This window comes from Rana temporaria, chromosome 5, assembly GCF_905171775.1.
Source record: "Rana temporaria chromosome 5, aRanTem1.1, whole genome shotgun sequence".
Classification (NCBI taxonomy): domain Eukaryota; kingdom Metazoa; phylum Chordata; class Amphibia; order Anura; family Ranidae; genus Rana; species Rana temporaria.
In genome coordinates, this window is record NC_053493.1 from 57,874,274 (window position 1) to 57,896,410 (window position 22,137).

A 22,137-nucleotide genomic window follows, 5' to 3' on the forward strand; every position below is an offset into this window, starting at 1 on the left:
GAAAGATGAGGTAAGTGAAGGAGGACTGCACTAAGGTAAAGGAAGCTATTTAGGAAAAACATTTTTTACCTTTACAACCCCTTTAACAGTCAGGCCTCGTACACACGACCGAGTTTCTTGGCAAAAAACAGCAAGAAACTTGCTGGGATTTTTTTTTTGCAGAGGAAACCGGTCGTGTGTACATTTTTCGACGAGGAAACTGTCGAGAATCCCGTCGAGCCAAAAGGAGAGCTATGTCTTCCTTTTCCTCGACGGGAATGGAGAAACTTGCCTTGTCAAGTTCCTCGACAGCCTAACAAGACACTCGACGAGGAAAACGATGTGTTTCGCCCGTCGAGTTCCTCGGTCGTGTGTACGAGCCTTCAGCAGCTACAGTATGTGTAGCTGCTGACTTTTAATTCTTTGCTGAGGAGGGGCGGAACTCCACTTTAAGCTATCTATATACTATGCAAATTTTAGGCAGTTTCTATATGCCGCTGGTACCAGCTGTCAGATTACACTGGACAGTGTGAGATTCTTCCATCCGTGCCGTAGAGTGTGGATGGAGGATCCTGTTAGATTTGTTTGCATTCAGAACGCAGGCTTGGAGATCTGGGATCTGGGTAAACAACTACACTCACTCACCAAGATTTGTTATGTGTGTACAGCAATCATGACACCATAAATCTCTACCCATTACTGTTCTATATATGGCAGACCAGTCTGGAACTAGTGAGGTTAAAGCGAAATGAGCACAGCGCTGTGACCTCTCCTCCCTGTCTCTCATCACCAGATGATTCATCTCGGAGCACAATCCATCACACTTCCACTCGATTTGCACACTTAGTTGCTGATGGAGCATGTATTTTGGAAACTTGTTTGCTTTTATCTGCGTTCTGCCTGAAATGTGAACTGGATGTGGGTGCAGCCATTGGAACCTCTTATTTGTATATCTTTATGTGTGGTTTTGGTAAAGGCAGGGCTCTTTACAAAGAACACCCAAGTGGGCGTCTGTTCGAACTTTGGCCAGGGGCCAGCAGTAATCCAGCTGTGTGTCTACAGTAGGTATTAACTTCAAACATTAGGAATCAGTTCCATGGCTATCTATGGAGAGTTTCTGGTCTTTTACGAAGGTAAAGAGAAGGCAGATGAATGGGGTGATCTATAACTTAAAGGGGGTGTTTTTTCACCTTAAAGTGGATGTAAACCCCCCAAATTTTTTTTTTTTTTCATGTCACAATGTAGAGAATAAGATTTCCTATCATCTGTGCCCAGTCTTGCCACACAGAGTTAATCCAGCTCTGCGCAATCCTCTTTTTATTGTTCAGGGAAATAAAACAGACTTCCAGATGAAAAACCAAAGTCCTTGCTAGAGTGACAGGTTATTTACATATCTCGTGCACTAGCTTGCAGACATACACAGCTTCTGTAAAAAGTGCTCAATTCACATCCCCCTCCCCACTTCCCTCCAGCTCTATGTTTATTCTGATGGCTGTTGCATTTTCGCATGGCACTGAACTGTGACTCACCCCATATTTTGAAAACATTTAATCAAAACACAGGGGAGGGGATGTGAATTGTGCAATTTGTTTCAAAAGCAAGGACTTTGGTTTTTATCTGGAAGTCTGTTGTATTTCACTGAACAATAAAAGAGGATTGCTCAGAGCTGGATTAACTCTGTGTGGCAAGACTGGGCACAGATGATAGGAAATCTTATACTCTACATTGTGACATAAAAAAAAATGGGGGTTTACATCCACTTTAATGCATCCTATGCATTAAGGTAAAAAAACACCTTGCACTCCCCGGCCCCCAGCCCCCCCCCCCCTCGTTTTACTTACCTGTGCCCCAAATTTCAGTGGGCACGATCCCATGTCGCTCTCCCCACTGCTTCTCGGCTCTTCATTGGATAGATTGATAGCAGTGCAGCCATTGGCTCCCGCTGCGGTCAATCAAATCCAATGATGCAGGGGCGGGACCAAGTCATACACTCAGCGGCTATGGACGCCGACTGTATGACACAGGAGCGCGCTCGCAAGGTAACCCCAGAGGGGGTTATCTATTGTGGGGAGGAGCCGCGATAGCCGCCGAGTGACCCCAGAAGAGGACAATCTGGCCCACTCTGTGCAAAACGAACTGCACAGTAAATGTAAGTATGACAAAGTTGCATAGTTACATAGTTAGTCAGGTTGAAAAAAAACACAAATCCATTCAGTTCAACCACAAAAAAATAAACAAAATAAAAAACATAGTACAATCCCATACACCCAACTCCATACCCACAGTTGATCCAGAGGAAGGCAAAAAACCCCAGCGGAGCATGATCCAATTAGCTCCAGCAGGGGAAAAAATTCCTTCCTGATCCCCCGAGAGGCAATCGGATTTACCCTGGATCAACTTTACTTACAAATCTTAGTACTCAGTTATATTATGTACATTTAGGAAAGTATCCAGGCCTTTCTTAACCACTTAAGGCCCGCCGCCACGACGATATACGTGGACAGAATGGCACGGCTGGGCACAAGGATGTACATATACGTCCCCTTTAAGAACCCAGCCGTGGGTCACGAGCGCGCCGCCGGCGGCTCGCACGCGACCCAGTTTGAAGCTCCATGACCGCGCCTGCGGGACCCGTGGACCCGATCACCGCCGGTGTCCCGCAATCGGGTCACAGGAGCTGAAGAACGGGGAGAGGTAAGTGTAAACAAAACTTTCCCAATCTTCTCTGTGGCTTGTCACTGATCGTCTGTTCCCTGACATAGGGAACGACGATCAGTGATGTCACATGTCCAACCACGCCCCCCTACAGTAAGAAACACACAATAAAACACACGTGACCTCTTTAGCGCTCCCTAGTGGTTAACCCCTTCACTGCCATTGCCATTTTCACAGTAATCAGTGCATTTTTATAGCACTTTTCGCTGTGAAAATGACAATGGTCCCAAAAAATGTGTCAAAAGTGTCTGATGTGTCCACCATAATGTCGCAGTCACGAAAAAAAATCGCTGATCGCAGCCATTACTAGTAAAAAAAAATATTATTAATAAAAATGCCATAAAACTATCCCCTATTTTGTAAATGCTATAACATTTGCGCAAACCAATCAATAAACGCTTATTGCGATTTTTTTTACCAATAATATGTAGAAGAATACATATCGACCTAAACTGAGGGAAAAAAATATATTTTTATATATTTTTTGGGGATATATATTATAGCAAAAGTAAAAAATATTGCATTTTTTTTTCAAATTGTCGCTCTATTTTTGTTTATAGCGCAAAAAATAAAAACCGCAGAGGTGATCAAATACCACCAAAAGAAAGCTCTATTTGTGGGGGAAAAAGGACGTCAATTTGTTTGGGAGCCACGTCGCACGACCGCGCAATTATCAGTTAAAGTGACGCAGTGCCGAATCGCAAAAAGGGGCAAGGTCTTTTACCTGCATAATGGTCCGGGTCTTAAGCGGTTAAAGCAATCTACTGAGCTGGCCAGTACCACCTCTGAAGGGAGGTGTTATTTAAAAAAATAAAGTGAACCTTTAGTGTAAAAAAAACAATTTAGTTTAAAATATAAATAAAAAGGCAAAACATTTTTGTATAGATATAAAAAAAATACCTGTTTCCCCCCCCTTTTTTTTTTATAAGTGATCACATTTCCTCTGTTCCCAGCTACATAAGAGATGGGGGAGGAGAAACAGCATCACACTGATCTTCCCAGGGAATAGCTGTGCAGCGGGGGGCGTGTCAGGACAAGTCTGATCATTGGAGCAGAGCAGATTAGGTTCCCAGCATAGAACTGACCACAGTGGGCTCTCCTGCTTAGTGTGGTCATTTTTTTTTTATAGGAAAGCGGAGGGACTGACAGGAACACCAGGTATTTCACACAAAGGAAGCAATACAAAGGATACTTTTTCATACAAGTACATGGTACAGCAGATACATATAAGGAATATGAAATGTTGGGGTATCAAATGCTTTAAGTATAACATGCTACATGGGGGGCCATTTCATTATAGGGTTATGGGTTTCACCAGGCTTGAAAAAAGTGTGTGATGATTATTCAACTTCCATTATATAACAATAGCAGAATGGAACAGCTGAAAACTCATAAAAGTTTTGCATTTGACTTGACTACAGGGGAACAAGTAGGCACAGGCGGCACTGATGTGACACTGCAGTGGCGCAGATGAGCACTGATGGGCACAGGGGGCACTGGTGGGGCACATATTTGGCAGAGATGTGACACTATTGGGCACTTCTGGGCTCTATTGGGCACTGCTGGGTACAATTGGGCACTATTGGGCACTGCTGGGTACTGCTGGGCACTATTGGGCACTGCTGGGTACTGCTGGGCACTTACAGTTCTTCTCTAATTGCTCTCCTCTCACGCTGGATCGGTGTGAGGAGAGGAGAGTGATGAACTGAAAGTGACCCCTGTTTGCTTTTTTTACATTTGTGATTGCGCCGTCATTGGAAGGCGCGAGCATGTGGTAAGGAGCCGTGTTCATTGCCCCTTTACCACAATCCTTGTAGCTGCGGGCCCCGTTGACCCGGCGAGCACAGATGATCGCGTGTGCGCACGCGGGAACGATTCTCTGGGAGGACGTCCTCCCAGAGTTAAGGCTCCTCTTTGTAGCCGTAATTTGGCTATGGGGCGGTGATTAAGTGGTTAAAGGAAACCTATACTGAGGGGGGTATGGGGGCTGCAACTGCTGAGCTAATTGCATGTCTCCCATTCGAATCCAATTTCTTCAATACTATCTGCGCTTCTGATCAAAAACAAGCGTGCAAAACATAGTATTCCGGGAAAGAGGTCAGCAATAGCAGCCTTTCCACTGAAGGGCCACGGCCCCATTATTTACTTTTAACGGTTGGTCAGAACTGGGACCTCTGATAAGTGTATCTCACTGCTGGATTCCCCCAGAATATATGACAAACGATCTTATGATTCAGCTTTCTAGCTTCCAGGCAAAAGTGAAATCTGTGGAGCTGTTGGGTGGCATTTCCCGTTGCAGTTATTCTATGGCTCGTGCACTGCTGTGAAAAGCTGCGGGTCTCCAGCATTACATTAGAAAGCTCAGGAATGCAGATCTACTGTGAGGACACACACATTCTATGCACTCCCAGGCCACAGAGCCCAGGAAAATGTTTATATGTCTTGCTCCTTAAATTATGCAATCAGTTATAGCGAAGACTTGGCAGATTAACATGAAAACAATGTATTTTGTATTATTTTCTGCACACTGGCCAGATTGCTGAGGCTTTCTTTCCTTGTACACAATGTTCACGCAGTTTCAAACTGAAGTTGTTTCATACAATATGTTCCCATGCTGGGTTGCTGAAGAGGAAATGCTTGACATGTTTAAATGGTATTTGCAATTATGTATTTTCAGAACCTTATTTGATAAAATGATTTGTAGAATCTCCCTTTGAAGGCCATTTGTTTCAGACAGGGCTGTCAACATAAAGTAAACCTTAAAGGAAGTCTATGGTCACAGCATACACTTTCCCTTTATAACATCGGCATTGTAATAACAATACAAGTTCATAATCCAGTATAAGCTTACTTAAAACATTTCCTTTTATATTGTGAGCGCTGCCTGTCTGCTGGTCATCTCTTTCCACAACCTCCTGGATTTCCTGCATGTTTTGCAGCTTCTCTTCTGCTATTTACTTTCATTTTCTAAGAACTACATATCCCATGGTACCTTGCTGCTTGCAATCAGTGATTCCTGTACTGACTCCGCCTCCGGAAATTCCCCCTCTGTACACCTCTGTAGTTCAGAAGGTAGGCTCTGTGAAATGCAGTGCCTACTGACAAAAAAATTAAATATGTTTTGCACTTCACAAAGTAAGTTTAAAAGGAGAAGTAACTTTTTGGCTACACTTCTCCTTATGGATCACACAGTTTTTCAGCCAACAGCGGGCTAAAGACCTCATCCGTGGTCATTCATGCCACATCCATGCCTCATTTGTGCTCATCCATGCCACATGACTGCTCATCCGCTCCACATCAATGCTCATCCATGCCACATCAGTGCCACTACAGTGCTTATCAGTGCCCTATAGTGCCTCACAAAAGTGGAATAGGTAGTCAGTAAATTTGATTTGTAATTTTATGTCCCCTAGAGCACCTGACGGTATTGGTAAAAATATGTGTTTTGATTTTCTTTCCATGTTTTCCAAAAACTTGTGGACAAAAATGACATGTTCAAAAGACTCATAATGCCTCATAGAATATACGTTGGGGTGTTTTCTTTCCAAAATGGGGTCATTTTATGGGCATTTTCATTGTCCTGGTGCTCCGGGGTCTTCAAAATCGACTAGGTCGTCAGGAAATTATGTAATTTATGCTCCTAGTACGCCTGGAGGTGCTACTTGCATGTTTAGCCTCTCTATGTGGCCAGACTGTGTAAAAGTCTGGTGGGTATCGCCATACTCAGGAGGAGTAAAATAATGTATTTAGTAGTATAACTTTTGGCCAAAATTTATAAAGAAAATTACTAATTTGCTAAATTTTATAACCGGCACAAAGAAAAATGCATTTCAGTGGTGATTAAATACCACCAAGAAAAAGATCTACAAAAATATCATATGGTTGCAGTGTTGCATGACTGAAGCCTCGTACACACGACCAAGTTTCTCGGCAAAAACCAGCAAGAAACTTGCTGGGAGATATTTTTTTGCCGAGGAAACCGGTCGTGTGTACATTTTCGTCGAGGAAACTGTCGAGAAACTCGACGAGCCAAAAAGAGAGAATGTTCTCTATTTCCTTGACGGGAATGGAGAAAATTGGCTTGTCGAGTTCCTCGACAGCCTAACAAGGAACTCGACGAGGAAAACGATGTGTTTCGCCCGTCGAGTTCCTCGGTCGTATGTACGAGGCTTGAGTAATTGTCATTTAAAATGCGAGAGCTGAAAATTGGCCTGGTTAGAAAGGGGGTGAAAGTGCCCAGTGGTCAAGTGGTTAACTAGACTACAAACACAAATGTTTCCCCTTCCACCCCCTCCGACCGAACGCCTAAACCAAGGTTAAAGTAGAAGAGGCAATAGGCATTTTTTCTATTTTGGATAGAGTAAAGTTGTATGTTGTTTTTTTGTTTTTCCATCTGTGTCCCATTGGGGAGATTTACCCATAGCCAAAACAGGAAATGCCTTTAGTTATACAGCAATACCTTGGATTGCAAGTAACGTGGTTAACGAGCGTTTTCGCAATACGAGCTATTACTTTTAAAAAATTCGGACAATAGAAGTTAATGTGGAACTAATTATCTTTGTTTCCGTTGACTTCTATGGGGAAACTCGCTTTGATATGCGAGTGCTTTGGATTACATGCATTCTCTTGGAACGGATTATGCTCGTAATCCAAGGTTCCACTGTACTTTAAAGGGGGTAATATCTATTGGCTGCTCTGGGCTCTGTTCAGCTGCACAGCCATAGGAGGGCATCACAAGTTGCAGTCAAAGGACAGGATCCATGTTGAGGTTTCCCCACTATCTGGCTGGTTTTGTTTGAATATAGCCTTTGGGCCGGATTCAGCAAGAATTTACGCCGGCGTATCTATAGATACGCCGCGTAAATTCAAAGCTGCGCCTGCGTATCTTCTTTCTGTATTCAGAAAGCAAGATACGCCGAAATTAGGCTAAGATCCGACTGGCGTAAGTCTCTTACGCCGTCGTATCTTAGGGTGCATATTTACGATGGCCGCTAGGTGGCGCTTCCGTCGTTTTTGGCGTAGAATATGCAAATGACCTAGATATGCCGATTCACAAACGTACGTGCGCCCGGCGGAATTTTTTTACGCCGTTTGCGTAAGGCTTTTCCAGTGTAACGTTGCTCCTGCTTCTATGAGGCGTACGCAATGTTAAGTATGGACGTCGTTCCCGCGTCAAATTTTGAATTTTTTAAGTTGTTTGCGTAAGTCGTTCGCGAAAAGGGCTGGACGTAATTTACGTTCTAGTCGAAAGCAATGACGATTTGCCGACATCATTTGGAGCATGCGCACTGGGATACGTCCACGGACGGCGCATGCGCCGTTCGTTAAAAACATCAAAAACCTAAGGTCACTACTATTTTACATAGTACACGCCCCCAACTAGCCTATTTTGAATTAGACGGGCTTACGCCGGCCCAGTTCAGCGCATGTGAATACACAACTTGCTGCTCAAACTTACGGCGGCGTAGTGTATCTGAGATACGCTACGGATAGGCGATTCTCTCTGAATCTACCCCCTTGACTGCAGATACTTAAAGTGTTACTAAACCCAGGACCCTGCATTCACTATATCTGGTCTGCCACAGTACACAGAACATGAAAATGCAATTATTTTAGTAAATATAAACTGCTAAATACCTTTTCTCATCAGCAGTATATAGCAGTCTTATGACTTCCATCAGTGTCTGGTTAAAGCTTGTAGGAGGAGTTTTCATTATCTCCTGATTGTCCTGTGAGGCTGCAGGACCTCTAGCCCTCTGTCTGGACAGTGCTGAATGGCCCTGTGCTGATAACATGCAAATTCCCAAGAAATAAAAAACTCTCTAGCAATACACACTAAAGTGAGCACGTGCAGCTTGTCTCCAAGGCTCTGACAAGGAGATGGTTTGGGGACTGTGGAAGAAGGGGAGGATCAGAGAAGACAGGATCAATCATTAACCCAGCGGTCGACAAAATCCGGGCACCAGGTCGCAATTGCGACAAGAAATTGTGACCTGGCGCCCGCGGCGGCCGGTAATTGAGGCCACGGCTTTGCGGCCTACAAGGTCCTGTGTCTCTGTGCGCCCCCACCTCCCCCGCCGCGCGATCTCGGCGGGCCCGCGACAGGCCGGCAATTGAGGTTGCGGCTTTGCGGCCTTGTGAAGTCCCAAGCTCTTCCTTCTGTGAGCTGTGACCTTCTGTGAGCTGGCCCCATCTGGTGGTGGCCGTTGGCATTACAAGTTAAACAGCTTCCTAATGTGTAATCTTTCACTATTTTCACTGCCATCTCCTTCCCTTTAAGTAGAACCCCCAAACATTATATATATTTTTTATTCTAACACACTAGAGAATAAAATGGAGATTGTTGCAATACTTTCTGTTGCGCCGTATTTGCGCAGCGGTCTTACAAACGTACTTTTTTTGGGGGAAAAAATACACTTTTTTTTAATAAGACAACAGTAAAGTAATCCCATTTTTTTTACTGTGAAAGATAATGTTAAGCCGAGTAAATTGATACCCAACATGTCACGCTTCAAAATTGCGTCCGCTCGTGGAATGGCGACAAACTTTTACCCTTTAAAATCTCCATAGGTGACGTTTAAAAAAATCTACAGGTTGCATGTTTTGAGTTACAGAGGAGGTCTAGGGCTAGAATTATTGCTCTCGCTCTAACGATTGTGGCGATACCGAACATGTTTACCGTTTACATATGCGGGCGCTACTCACGTATGCGTTCGCTTCTGCGTGCAAGCTCGTCAGGACGGGACGCGTTTTCTGGCTCCTAACTTTTTTAGCTGGCTCCTAGATTCCAAGCAAATTTGTCAAACCCTGCATTAACCCCGTAGGTTCCACAGTGAATATAACAAGCATGATTTACTGAATATACAGACTGATTTCACTGTTGTGGGTTTAGTAAAACTTAAATACGATTTTGGTTGTTCAGGTTGGGTTCACATTGGAACACGCATTTTCTCACAGCAGGAGTCCGGTGTGTCTCCATTCACCGTTTCAGGTCCGATTTCAGCCTGAATTTTGGGCCTGAAACGGACCAAAAGATGCACAGGACACAGTCGCTGCGGAGATGTGTAAACCGGTTCCATAGAGGGCCGGTCACAATCTCCTGCTATGCGAATTGGATGCGGAGAAACACACATCCGATTCACATAAGTTTGAACCCAGCCTGAAAGCCTATTCCCAGTCTTCATAGAGCTAGTTACCAAGGAATGAAAAGAATTTGCAGGACCAAAACCTCTGAGTGATCAAAACCCCTTTTCTGTTTTATTGAACGCATTGACACAAACTATGAGGCACTAATCCTCCCACTGACACCAATGACGGGGCACTATTCCTCCCATTGGCACCAATGATAGGATGCTTTTCCTGCCAATGTCACCAATGACGGGGCACTATACCTCACACTGATACCCACGATGGGGCACTATTCCTCCCACTGACACCAATGACGGGGCACTATTCCTCCCACTGACACCAATGACAGGGCACTATACCTCCCACTGACACCAATGACGGGGCACTATTCCTCCCATTGGCACCAATGATAGGATGCTATTCCTGCCAATGTCACCAATGACGGGGCACTATACCTCATACTGATACCAATGATGGGGCACTATTCCTCCCACTGACACCAATGACAGGGCACTATACCTCCCACTGACACCAATGACGGGGAACTATTCCTCCCATTGGCACCAATGATAGGATGCTATTCCTGCCAATGTCACCAACGATGGGGCACTACCCCCCCCCCACTGACACCAACGATGGGGCACTATTCCCCTCACTGACACCAACGATGGGGCACTATTTCTCCCACTGACACCAATGACAAGACAATTTCTACTCCCGATGGCCACAGCCTGGCCCATTCAAGTCCAATGCACAGTAAGCTGTTTTGGGGGGAAAACCAGCATAGTATAGTACAATTGATGGACAGCATAATACAGTCAAAAAACTGTGTGAGGTTTTTTTTTTGGCAATATAACTCTTGATTCATCTTGCAGACCAGACTTCTCTCCCCTTTAATGTAACCCTGTGTGAGATCCTGACCTTTTGCTCTGGCATTCTCCTACTTAGAAAGATAATTTATTATGATACAGCAATCCATCATCCAATCAGCTTCAATCTTCACCCTGCCTTCATCCCATATTTCTAATTGCAGGAATTCTTTGACAACACACCGAGTGCAGCCTGTAACACCAGTGGAATGGATATAGCTTATAATGGTTTTATGTTTTATTTTATTTTTATGTTTTGGTCACATAGCATTGCTGCCACATATAACTAATAAATGTAGGGCTAGATTCAGCAAGCAGATACGGCGGCGTATCTCCAGATACGCTGCCCTAATTTCAAATCTGCGCCGTCGTATCTTTACGCCGATTCTCAAAGGCAGATACGTTAAAAAAAATAGGCTTCCTCCGCCGACGTAACTTGAATACGGCAGCGTATAATTGTGTGCAATTTTACGCTGGCCGCTAGGGGCGCTTCCGTTGTTTTCGGCGTAGAATATGCAAATGACCTAGATACGCCGATTCACAAATGTACGTACGCCCGGCGCAATTTAGTTACGTTGTTTACGTTAGGCTTTTTCGGCGTAAGGTTACTCCTGCTATTAGGAGGCGCAGCCAATGTTAAGTATGGACGTCGTTCCCGCTTTGAATTTTGAATTTTTTACGTCGCTTGCGTAAGTCGTTCGCGAATAGGGCTGGACGTAATTTACGTTCACGCCGAAACCAATACGTTGTTGCGGCGTACTTGGGAGCAATGCACACTGGGATATGTACACGGACGTCAATCACGTCAGGTCATCATACATTAACATAAAACATGCCCCCTCATCCACATTTGAATTAGGCGCGCTTACGCCGGCCCCATTTACGCTACGCCGCCGTAACTTAGAAGGCAAGTGCTTTGTGAATACAGCACTTGCCTCGCTAACTTACGGCGGCGTAGCGTAAATACGTACGCTGTGCCGCCGTAACTATGCGCACCCCTACCTGAATCTAGCCCGTAGTGTACTATTACTCCACACATCTTATATACTCCATATACTCCACGTTTGTTATTGCAGTATTTACCCTAAAGCGGAAGTTTAGCTAAAAAAAATATTTTTTTCTCTACAGTTTTAGTTACATTACTTGTTACCTGTAATGAAGTATGTCCGATCATGTGCAGACTGCTCGATATTGTATACATTTTAACTGCCCCGTCCTCTTCTGTACAAATCTTCACTGCCCCGTCCTCTTCTGTACAACTCTTCACTGCCCCGTCGTCTTCTGTACAAATCTTCACTGCCCTGTCCTCTTCTGTACAAATCTGCACTGCCCTGTCCTCTTCTGTACAAATCTGCACTGCCCTGTCCTCTTCTGTACAAATATTCACTGCCCTGTCCTCTTCTGTACAAATCTGCACTGCCCTGTCCTCTTCTCTACAAATCTTCACTGCCCCGTCCTCTTCTCTACAGATCTTCACTGCCCCGCCCTCTTCTGTACAAATCTTCGCTGCCCTGTCTTCTTCTGTACAAATCTTCACTGCCCCGTCCTCTTCTGTACAAATCTTCACTGCCCCGTCCTCTTCTGTACAAATCTTCACTGCCCTGTCCTCTTCCTGCTGCTGAACTTTTGAAAATGTGGTAGTTAACAGCTTGGGGTGTCGGGGCTCAGCTGCACTGAAGATATTGTGATGGGGACACATCCCTCTTCCTCCATTGAGAAATTGAGTTCTTACACTGAATACACTGCCTGTAACATTATCTGTAAATAGAGGAGAATCTAATCAGCAACTTTATTGATGTCTGTGTCCCCATTTGGGATATTCACACTCTCTATTTGTCCTGTTTACCATTATCATTGAAATTGAGAGTAAAAGAAAATCATATATATTGGGTTGTCCCCAAAAAAGTAATAGTGGGGAAATCTTCCAGTTTGGACGACACCAATTCTGATTACCTGGGGTCCTTAAGAGATTCCCTTAATTTGCAGGGATTTCCTCTCACTTCCTGTCTTGGCTATGGGACAGGAAGTGAAGGTAAATTTCCCCAATGTGACAAAGATGGCAAAAATAAAGCCTACAGGGGTTATAAGCCTCTCTCACTCTATCCAAAATGAAAAAAAAAAAATAAAGTTTTGCTTATAGTTCTACTTAAAGTGTTACTGAACCCACAACAGTAAAATCAGTGGGGTAGATTCAGATAGAATCGTCTATCTGTCCGCCCGGCGTAACGTATCTCAGATATGTTACGCCACCGTAATTTAGGGCGCAAGTTCTTGCGCCCTTAGTTACGGCGGTGTAATGTATCTGTGTCGGCGTAAGCCCGCCTAATTCAAATGTGGATGATGTGGGCGTGTTTTATGTATATTAACTGTGACCCCGTGTAGTAGACGTTTTTTTACGAACGGCGCATGCGCCGTTCGTGAAAAAATCCCAGTGCGCATGCTCGAAATTCCGCCGCAAATCGGCATTGCTTTCGACGTGAACGTAAATTACGTCCAGCCCTATTCGCGAACGACTTACACAAACAACGTAAAATTTTCAAAACTCGACGCGGGAATGACGGCCATACCCAACATAGGATACTCCTCATATAGCAGGGGTAACTATACGCCGAAAAAATCCTAACGTAAACGACGTAAAAAAATGCGCCGGCCGGACGTACATTTCTGAATCGGCGTATCTAGCTCATTTGCATATTCCTCGTGTAAATCTATGGAAGCGCCACCCAGAGGCCAGCGTAAATATGCAGCCTAAGATACGACGGTGTAAAACCCTTACGCCGGTCGGATCTTAAGGGAAATCTATGCGTAACTGATTCTATGAATCAGGCGCATAGATACGACCGGCCGGACTCAGAGATACGACAGCGTATCTGGAGATACGCCGTCGTATCTTCTATCTGAATCTACCCCAGTGTGTTTATGCAGTAAAGCATGTTTGTTATACTCACTGTGGAACCTAAGGGGTTAATCCTCTGCATTGTGTAAAAAGACTGTTTGATCCTGACTTCTCTGATCCCCCTTCTTCCACAGTCCCCAATCCATCTGCTGATAGTCCAGAGTTTTTTTTTTTTTTGCTATTGGGAGAGTTCCTGTGATCAGCACAGGGCCAATCAACACTGTCCAGACAGAGAGTCAGGGGTCCTGCAGCCTCATAGGAAATGCAGGGGAGAATGAAAACTCTCCTACAAGCTTTAACCAGACACCGATAGAAGTCACAAGACTGCTATATACGGCTGATGAGAAAATGTATTTAGCAGTTTATATTTATTAAAATAATTGCATTTCCATGTTCTGTGTGCTGTGGGAGACCAGATATAGACATGGAACTTGTGTTTGATGACGAATTCCCCCACAAATCACTATCGCTCAATTCTGCAAGTGATTCTAATTTATTATCGCTGTTTTCTAGCTGATCTAAAAGCACCTTTGACTTAAAGTGACACTTTTTGGTTGCTATGGACAATCTCCAGTTTCCAGGCAGAAAGAAAAGTATTTATAATATAAAACTGCATGCAGGACACTGGACACACCACTAGGGACAAAGGGAGTGTATTTTTTTGATACAGTACTGTAATCTGTAAGATTACAGTATTTTGTATCTGTACTGTGTTTTTCACGTTTTGAATTTGGCGCCGAACTTCGTCCCGTCACAACGCTCGCAGGGAACAGAGCTCGGCACTGTGAATCGAGCGAGACGCGGCGGCTCGCAGATCACAGCGGGGAGACATCGCAGGATCCAGGGGACAAGTTAGTAACCTCTACATGGATCCTGCGATGCGATACCGAGTGTGGCTCGTGGGTTACCGCTTTTGGTATTAAAAATTCACCCCGAGCCACACCCGTGATTACCGCTAAGGAGGTTAAGGGTCAGCATACCAAGACATTTTGGACAATTTCATGCTCCCAACTTTGTGGGAACAGTTTAGGGATGGCCCTTCCTGTTCCAACATGACCAGTGCACAAAGCAAGGTCCATAAAGACATGGATGAATGAGTTTGGGGTGTAGGAACTTGACTGGCCTGCACAGAGTGCTGACTTCAACCCGATAGAACACCTTTGGGATAAATTAGAGTAGAGACTCTGAGCCAGGCCTACTCGTCCACATCAGTGCTTGACCACAGAAATGCATTTCTGGAAGAAAGGTCAAACATTTCCATAGACACACTCCTACACCTTGTGGACAGCTTTCCCAGAAGAGGTGAAGCTTTAATAGCTGCAAAGGGTGGGCCAACCCAATATTGAACCCTACGGACTAAGACTGGGATGCCATTAAAGTTCATGTGCGTGTACAGGCAGGTGTCCCAATACTTATGACAATTGTGGCCCAGATTCTCAAAGGAGATACGACGGCGTATCTCCAGATACGCCGTCGTATCTCTGAGTCTGGGCGGTCGTATCTATGCGCCTGATTCTTAGAATCAGTTACGCATAGATTTCTATTAGATCCGACCGGCGTAAGTCTGTTACGGCGTCGGATCTTAACTGCATATTTACGCTGGCCGGTAGGGGCGTTTACGCTGATTTACGCCTAAAAATATGTAAATCAGCTAGATACGCGAATTCACGAACGTACGCCCGGCCGACTCAGTACAGATACGCCGTTTACGTTAGGCTTTTCCCGGCGTAAAGTCACCCCTGCTATATGAGGCGTACATGCGGCGTACCAATGTTAAGTATGGCCGTCGTTCCCGCGTCGAAATTTGAAAAACATACGTCGTTTGCGTAAGTCGTCCGTGAATGGGGCTGGACGTCATTTACGTTCACGTCGAAACCAATACGTCCTTGCGGCGTACTTTGGAGCAATGCACACTGGGATATTCCACGGACGGCGCATGCGCTGTTCGTGAAAAACGTCAATCACATCGGGTCACAAGTTATTTACATAAAACACGCCCCCCCGTTCCACATTTGAATTAGGCGGGCTTACGCCGGCCTATTTACGCTACGCCGCCGCAACTTACGGAGCAAGTGCTTTGAGAATACAGCACTTGCCCGTCTAAGTTGCGGAGGCGTAGCGTAAATAGGATACGCTACGCCGGAAAAAAGCTACGCCGATCTACGAGAATCTGGCCCATAGTGTATAGCATTTCCTAAACTTTCTAAGGCACCTTCTAAAATAAGCAGAGTCAGCAGCCTAATCTCATCCCCGCTGCGGCTGTACATACAGGCCCTTTCTTGGCTTGGACCTCACATTAGTCATCAAAGCATCTGCATATAATTTACCATTAGGTAACTTAACAAAGTCTGTCATGAAAAAAAAAAAAAAAAGTTTGCAGAGTGCTGGATTCTTAAAGCAGCATGTAACACGTGCTGAGTGATATTTATTTTACTCTTCTTCCTTTCAGTGATGAAAGACCCTTTGAAAGTAAGGTTTGCCCCGGCATAGCAGTTCCTCCAGGAAACACAGCATGTTCAGCGTGGAGGACCTCCTAGTTTCTCATGGGTATAAAGTGTCCAAGAGCACGCTCGCCTCATATCAGCACAGGACTGACGGCTACCAACACCAAGCAGCAGACAGCAGGGCTGCCAATGGGATTTTGAATGGTTTTCAGCCTGACTCAGAGCTTCTTGCTGCAAACCCCACACAGACCAAGGGCCTCTTCGGTGACCATGAAAAAAATTGTGTGAACAAGAGAAGACAGATCTCTGCCGCGGGCTATCCCAGGAGCAGTCAGTCCTCGGACTCATCCCATACATCAGAAGTGGGGTATGTGCCTAACCTACATTTCCCATCGCATGGTAAAAACAATGCGCCACTGTGCAGCCCTCCTCTTGTGTTAGCATTTTTATCATTTTCCATGCTGACTCTCCATTTGCAGAGGCTACTATATTTAGCAAAGTGATGGAACGCGGTAAACTATCGGAAAGGAGTGCATCCCTGGGAGCGAATCCGCGCATTTGTATGTGGCGGATTCATATCAGGGCGCTTAGGGTAGAGATGATTCTGTGAAATAAATAACTTAGACAAGACGGCAGAATTTTTCCGTAATCATTTTCTTTTTCGTAGTGATTTTTTTGTTAATTTCAGTGAAATTTAGGTTATTGGGCGCCGGGTATGTGCCTATAGAGCCGTGGTGGGTTTTGGATTTGTGCTGCACTAGGCAAAAAAAATCGGGCGCCCCCCACATCTACATTTTTCCCATCCCAGTCACTTTAAAATTTAGCATGCCGGAGCAATGGAGTCAATTTTACTATCCATAGGCAACGCTTTAAAATCTCTATCGGTGTGCCTATAAAGTCCAGTTTTGATCGATCCATTTCCAACACTTTAAATGCCTTTGCAGGTTACCACTTTAAATTTACACAGGAGGTCTGGTGTTAGAATTATTGCCCATGATCTGACGTCCGCTGTGATACCTCACATGTGTGGGGAGAGTGCTGTGTGCGCGTGTTCGGGGCCGCTTTTACCTTTACATGCAAGCACCGGAGGACGGGGGCACTTTAATTTTTTTTTTTTTTTTTTTTTTAACTATTTTATTTTAGAATCATTTTTACTGCTGTCCCAAGGATGGTAAACATCCTTGGGACAGCAATAGACATGTAACAGGTACTCTTTATGGAGTTGTGACAGAAATAGGCATGTGACAGGTACTCTTTATGGAGTTGTGACAGCAATAGGGATGTGACAGGTACTCTTTATGGAGCTGTGACAGCAATAGGGATGTGACAGGTACTCTTTATGGAGTTGTAACAGCAATAGGGATGTGACAGGTACTCTTTATTACTCTTTATGGAGTTGTGACAGCAATAGGCATGTTACAGGTACTCTTTATGGAGTTGTGACAGCAATAGGCATGTGACAGGTACTCTTTATGGATTTTTAACAGCAATAGGCATGTGACAGGTACTCTTCATGGAGTTGTGACAGCAATAGGGATGTGACAGGTACTCTTTATGGAGTTGTGACAGCAATAGGCATGTGACAGGTACTCTTTATGGAGTTGTGACAGCAATAGGCATGTTACATGTACTCTTTATAGAGTTGTGACAGCAATAGGCATGTGACAGGTACACTTTATGGAGATGTGACAGCAATAGGCATGTGACAGGTACTCTTTATGGAGTTGTGACAGCAATAGGCATGTTACAGGTACTCTTTATAGAGTTGTGACAGCAATAGGCATGTGACAGATACACTTTATGGAGTTGTGACAGCAATAGGCATGTGACAGGTACTCTTTATGGAGTTGTGACAGCAATAGGCATGTGACAGGTACTCTTTATGGAGATGTGACAGGTACTCTTTATGGAGTTGTGACAGCAATAGGCATGTGACAGGTACTCTTCATGGAGTTGTGACAGCAATAGGCATGTGACAGGTACTCTTTATGGAGTTGTGACAGCAATAGGCATGTGACAGGTACTCTTTATGGAGTTGTGACAGCAATAGGCATGTGACAGGTACTCTTTATTACTCTTTATGGGGTTGTGACAGCAATAGGCATGTGACAGGTACTCTTTATGGAGTTGTGACAGCAATAGGCATGTGACAGGTACTCTTTATTACTCTTTATGGGGTTGTGACAGCAATAGGCATGTGACAGGTACTCTTTATTACTCTTTATGGGGTTGTGACAGCAATAGGCATGTGACAGGTACTCTTTATGGAGTTGTGACAGCAATAGGGATGTATTTATTTTTTTACACTGTCGCTTTATTTATTTTTTGATCACTTTTACTGCTGTCACAAGGAATGTAAACATCATTGTGACAGCAATAGGCATGTGACAGGTACTCTTTATGGAGTTGTGACAGCAATAGGCATGTGACAGGTACTCTTTATGGAGTTGTGACAGCAATAGGCATGTGACAGGTACTCTAAAAGACCCCAAATCTCTTCTCTGCACATAAAAGCCTTCAAAACACCAAGATCAGGAGTTTCTGAATGCTTTCAAGTTTTTTAAAACTGGCGCTGATGGTTTCCGAGTAAACTGGAAGTGATGTCATTGTTTCCAGGTTACTGTTACGAACAGTCGATCAAAGCCGATCAGTGCGATTTGCACCTCCGATTTCACTGCACCTTCGTCTAACAGAAGTCTATGCAAGTTGCATTGAAATAAAAAAAAAAGGATTGCGGGAACCTTTTTCAAAGTCGCTGTGACATGAATCGCAGCAGTTTGAACAGTTCTATTTTTGGCAATGGGGTGCGACTTGTCATGTGATTTGGAACTGTCACATCGCATGACAAATCACACTGGTGTGAACAAGGGTTTAAACCCAAAAACAAACGTTACCAATTTTTAGATATGGTGGCTGCATTTGTTTTTATTTTTTAAGCTTGCTTTCTTTTTTTTTTTTAACTGGTGATCCAGTCAGTAAGTGTGCTGTTTATCAGCAGAACAAGCTGTCCCTCAGATGTAGTAGTTAGAGCATTGAGAAAATCATTTAAAGTGCTAGTAAACTCTGTACTACCACTTTAACCTACAGGTTAGCCTATAGTAAGGCTTACCTGTAGGTAAAAAGAATATCTCCTAAACCTGTACGGTTTAGGAGATATTCCCCTCGCAATGCGCCGCTGACTGCAGCGGCGCATGTACAGGGCGTTCCTTGGCTAAAGGCCTGGCAGCCACCGGACCTTGCCAGGAAAGAAGTCTCCCTTGCGCATGGCCAGATCACTAGGTGAAAAGCAGTGAAAAGAAAACAAATGCAGCCATCACATATAAGGATTGGTAAAAAATTCAATATATGACATTTTTGGTTTGTGTTTAATATTGTGGTGGCTGTTTTCCTTTTTTTAGTTTTTCACCTGCCTTCACTTCACTGAAGGAGCAACAGAGATACCCCAAGGCTCCATTCACACGTGGGCGTACCAGAACCGCGGCAAAACTCGGGACGCATTTGTGATTCCATTACTTCTGATGACACCCCAAATCTCGGTGTGATTTTGACATGGTTGTCACAGATAAATCGCAAAAAAAAGCAGGAGCTTCTTTTTGGTGGGATTTATTGCGTGACAAAATCACACCGCGACTGGGGTGCCATCAGAAGTAATGGAATCTCAAACACACGTGTGTGTTTCCACGATTCCGGAACGCCCAGGTGTGAATGGAGCCTTATGCCGTGTACACACCATCGGAATTTCCAATGAAAAAACTCCGATCTACTTCTTTCATCAGAAATTCCGATCGTGTGTGGGCCCCATCAGACTTTTTTCCATCTGTGTTTAGAAATAGAACATGTTTTATTTTTTTCCGATGAAAAAAAAATCGATAGGAAATTCCTATCGTCTGTGTGCAACTCCGATGGAGAAAAACCCCACGCATGCTCAGAATCAAGTCGACGCATGCTCGGAAGCATTGAACTCGGCTCGTCGTAGTGTTGTACGTCACCGCGCTTTGGACGGTCTGAATTTAGTCTGATTGTGTGTAGGCAAAACTGGTGGAAGTCAGCTTCGTCGGAATTCCGATGGAAAATTTCATCGGATTTTATTCCATCGAAAATTCCGATCGTGTGTACGTGGCATTAGATGGAAACAATGTTACCCAGGGGAGAGGAGAGTGGTAGATGTCCTGGCAGATTTAAATGGACTTGAATAACAAATTAACCACTTCAGCCCCTGAAGTATTTACCCCCTTCATGACCAGGCCATTTTTTGTGATGCGGCACTGCGTCGCTTTAACTGACAATTGCGCGGTCGTGCGACGCTGTACCCAAACAAAATTGATGTCCTTGTTTTCCCACAAACAGAGCTTTCTTTTGGTGGTATTCGATCTCCTCTGCGTTTTTTTTATTTTTTGCGCTATAAACAAAAAAAGAGCGACAATTTTGGAAACTTTTTTTTTTTTTTTTTTTTTTTTACTTTCTGCTATAAAACATTTCCAAACATTTAAAAAAAAAAAAAAAAAAAAAAAACGAATTTATTCATCAGTTTAGGTCAATATGTATTCTGCTACATATTTTTGGTAAAAAATAAATCCCAATAAGCGTATATTGATTGGTTTGTGCAAAAGTTATAGCATCTACAAAATAGGGGATAGATTTATGGCATTTTTATTATTATTTTTAATTTTTTTAACCACTTGAGACCCGCGCTATAGACGAAAGACGTCCACAGCGCGGCTCTCAAGTGCCGGGTGGACGTCCCTGGACGTCCTGCTATTTACATTCCCCGCGCGCGGCACTGGGGGCGCAGCGGGGAAACACAATGCGCTTGCCTGGCAGCCGCAATGTCCGCCAGGTTCCGGCGATCGGCAGTGTCCCCCCCGCCCCGGCAGAACACACTGGTGAGTGCTCTCAGACATTGGCTGAGAGCGCTGATCGGGTGCTGATCGGCAGACCTTTTTCAGTCACGCCCCTTCGATAGAAGCTGACCGCATGGCCGTCTTCTGTTAGACTGGCTACCGAACACACGGGCCAAATGTCGGTTTATTGAACTGGCCGATGCCGCCCAACATTTGGCCCGTGTGCATGGCCCTTTAGTCCGTAGAAGATCAAAATTCCTCTATGTGTGTTAGATGTACTAGCAGATTTAGATACACTAACAAATTGAAACCCAAATCCTGCTAACACTTTATAAGCAGTTACAGCAACATATTTATTTTTTTAAGGGGTAAGGGTTTTACATAAATAAATAAAAGCTGACCATTGTAAGCACCCCTGACAGAATGGTTTGTCTGAACACTCTAACTCCTACATTTGCAGGACAGCTTGTTCTTTTTAAAACAAACAACAGACTTACTGGCCGGATCACCTGGTGAAAATATAAGAAGGAAAGGCTAAAAAAGAAATCTAATGCAGCCACCACATCTAAGAATTGATAAGCTGCAATATAATACAGTAACTGTTTGATTTTAAGTTTAATAAAAGAGAAGTTTGGGGTACTAAAAAAACACACACATGCTCACCTCCATGCCGCAGCATTGGCCTTGAAGCTGCTGCTGTCCCCCGCCAGCTCCAGGACCGAGAGCCGAGTTGACCACTGATCGCTCACTTCTAGGTCCGCTCTGAGCAGAGAGCCCCTCCAGTGCTCACTGGAGCGCCGGGCTGGGGAGGGGCTGGGAGCATTTTAGCTTGCACGTGATTGGATGATAGAAGTCAGCAGAGCTTCATCACATTCACTAAGCTCCAAGAAAAATTCCCTGGCAAAGTGCAACCTTCATTTGCAAAGTGAATAGTCTGTTTGCCTTTAGAAAATCAACCCCATGGTGTGAAAACGCAGTCTTGTCATTAGATTGGTTTATGGTACCGTTATTTATACAGCGTATTGAAACATAGCGAGAAAACCCTAGATACCAAATTATATGAAGTGTACATTATCTGATATGTTTATTGGTGATTTACAGTATCTCACAAAAGTAAGTACACCCCTCACATTTCTGTAAATATTTTATTCTATCTTTTCATGTGACAACACTGAAGAAATTACACTTTGCTACAATGTAAAGTAGTGAATGTACAGCTTGTATAACAGTGTAACTGTACTGTTATCTCAAAATAACACCACACA

At 44.2% G+C, this 22,137-nt stretch overlaps 1 protein-coding gene across 1 annotated transcript in view; it reads left to right on the forward strand.

Moving 5' to 3' along the window:
* The first annotated feature begins 16,041 nt into the window (after positions 1–16,041).
* JCAD (junctional cadherin 5 associated) overlaps positions 16,042–22,137 on the forward strand; it is a 62,996-nt gene continuing 56,900 nt past the window's right edge. Inside the window, exon 1 of the mRNA XM_040352603.1 lies at positions 16,042–16,398. Within this exon, the coding sequence (XP_040208537.1) occupies positions 16,100–16,398 (299 nt within the window). The 5' untranslated portion in view covers positions 16,042–16,099. The remainder of the gene's footprint in view (positions 16,399–22,137) is intronic.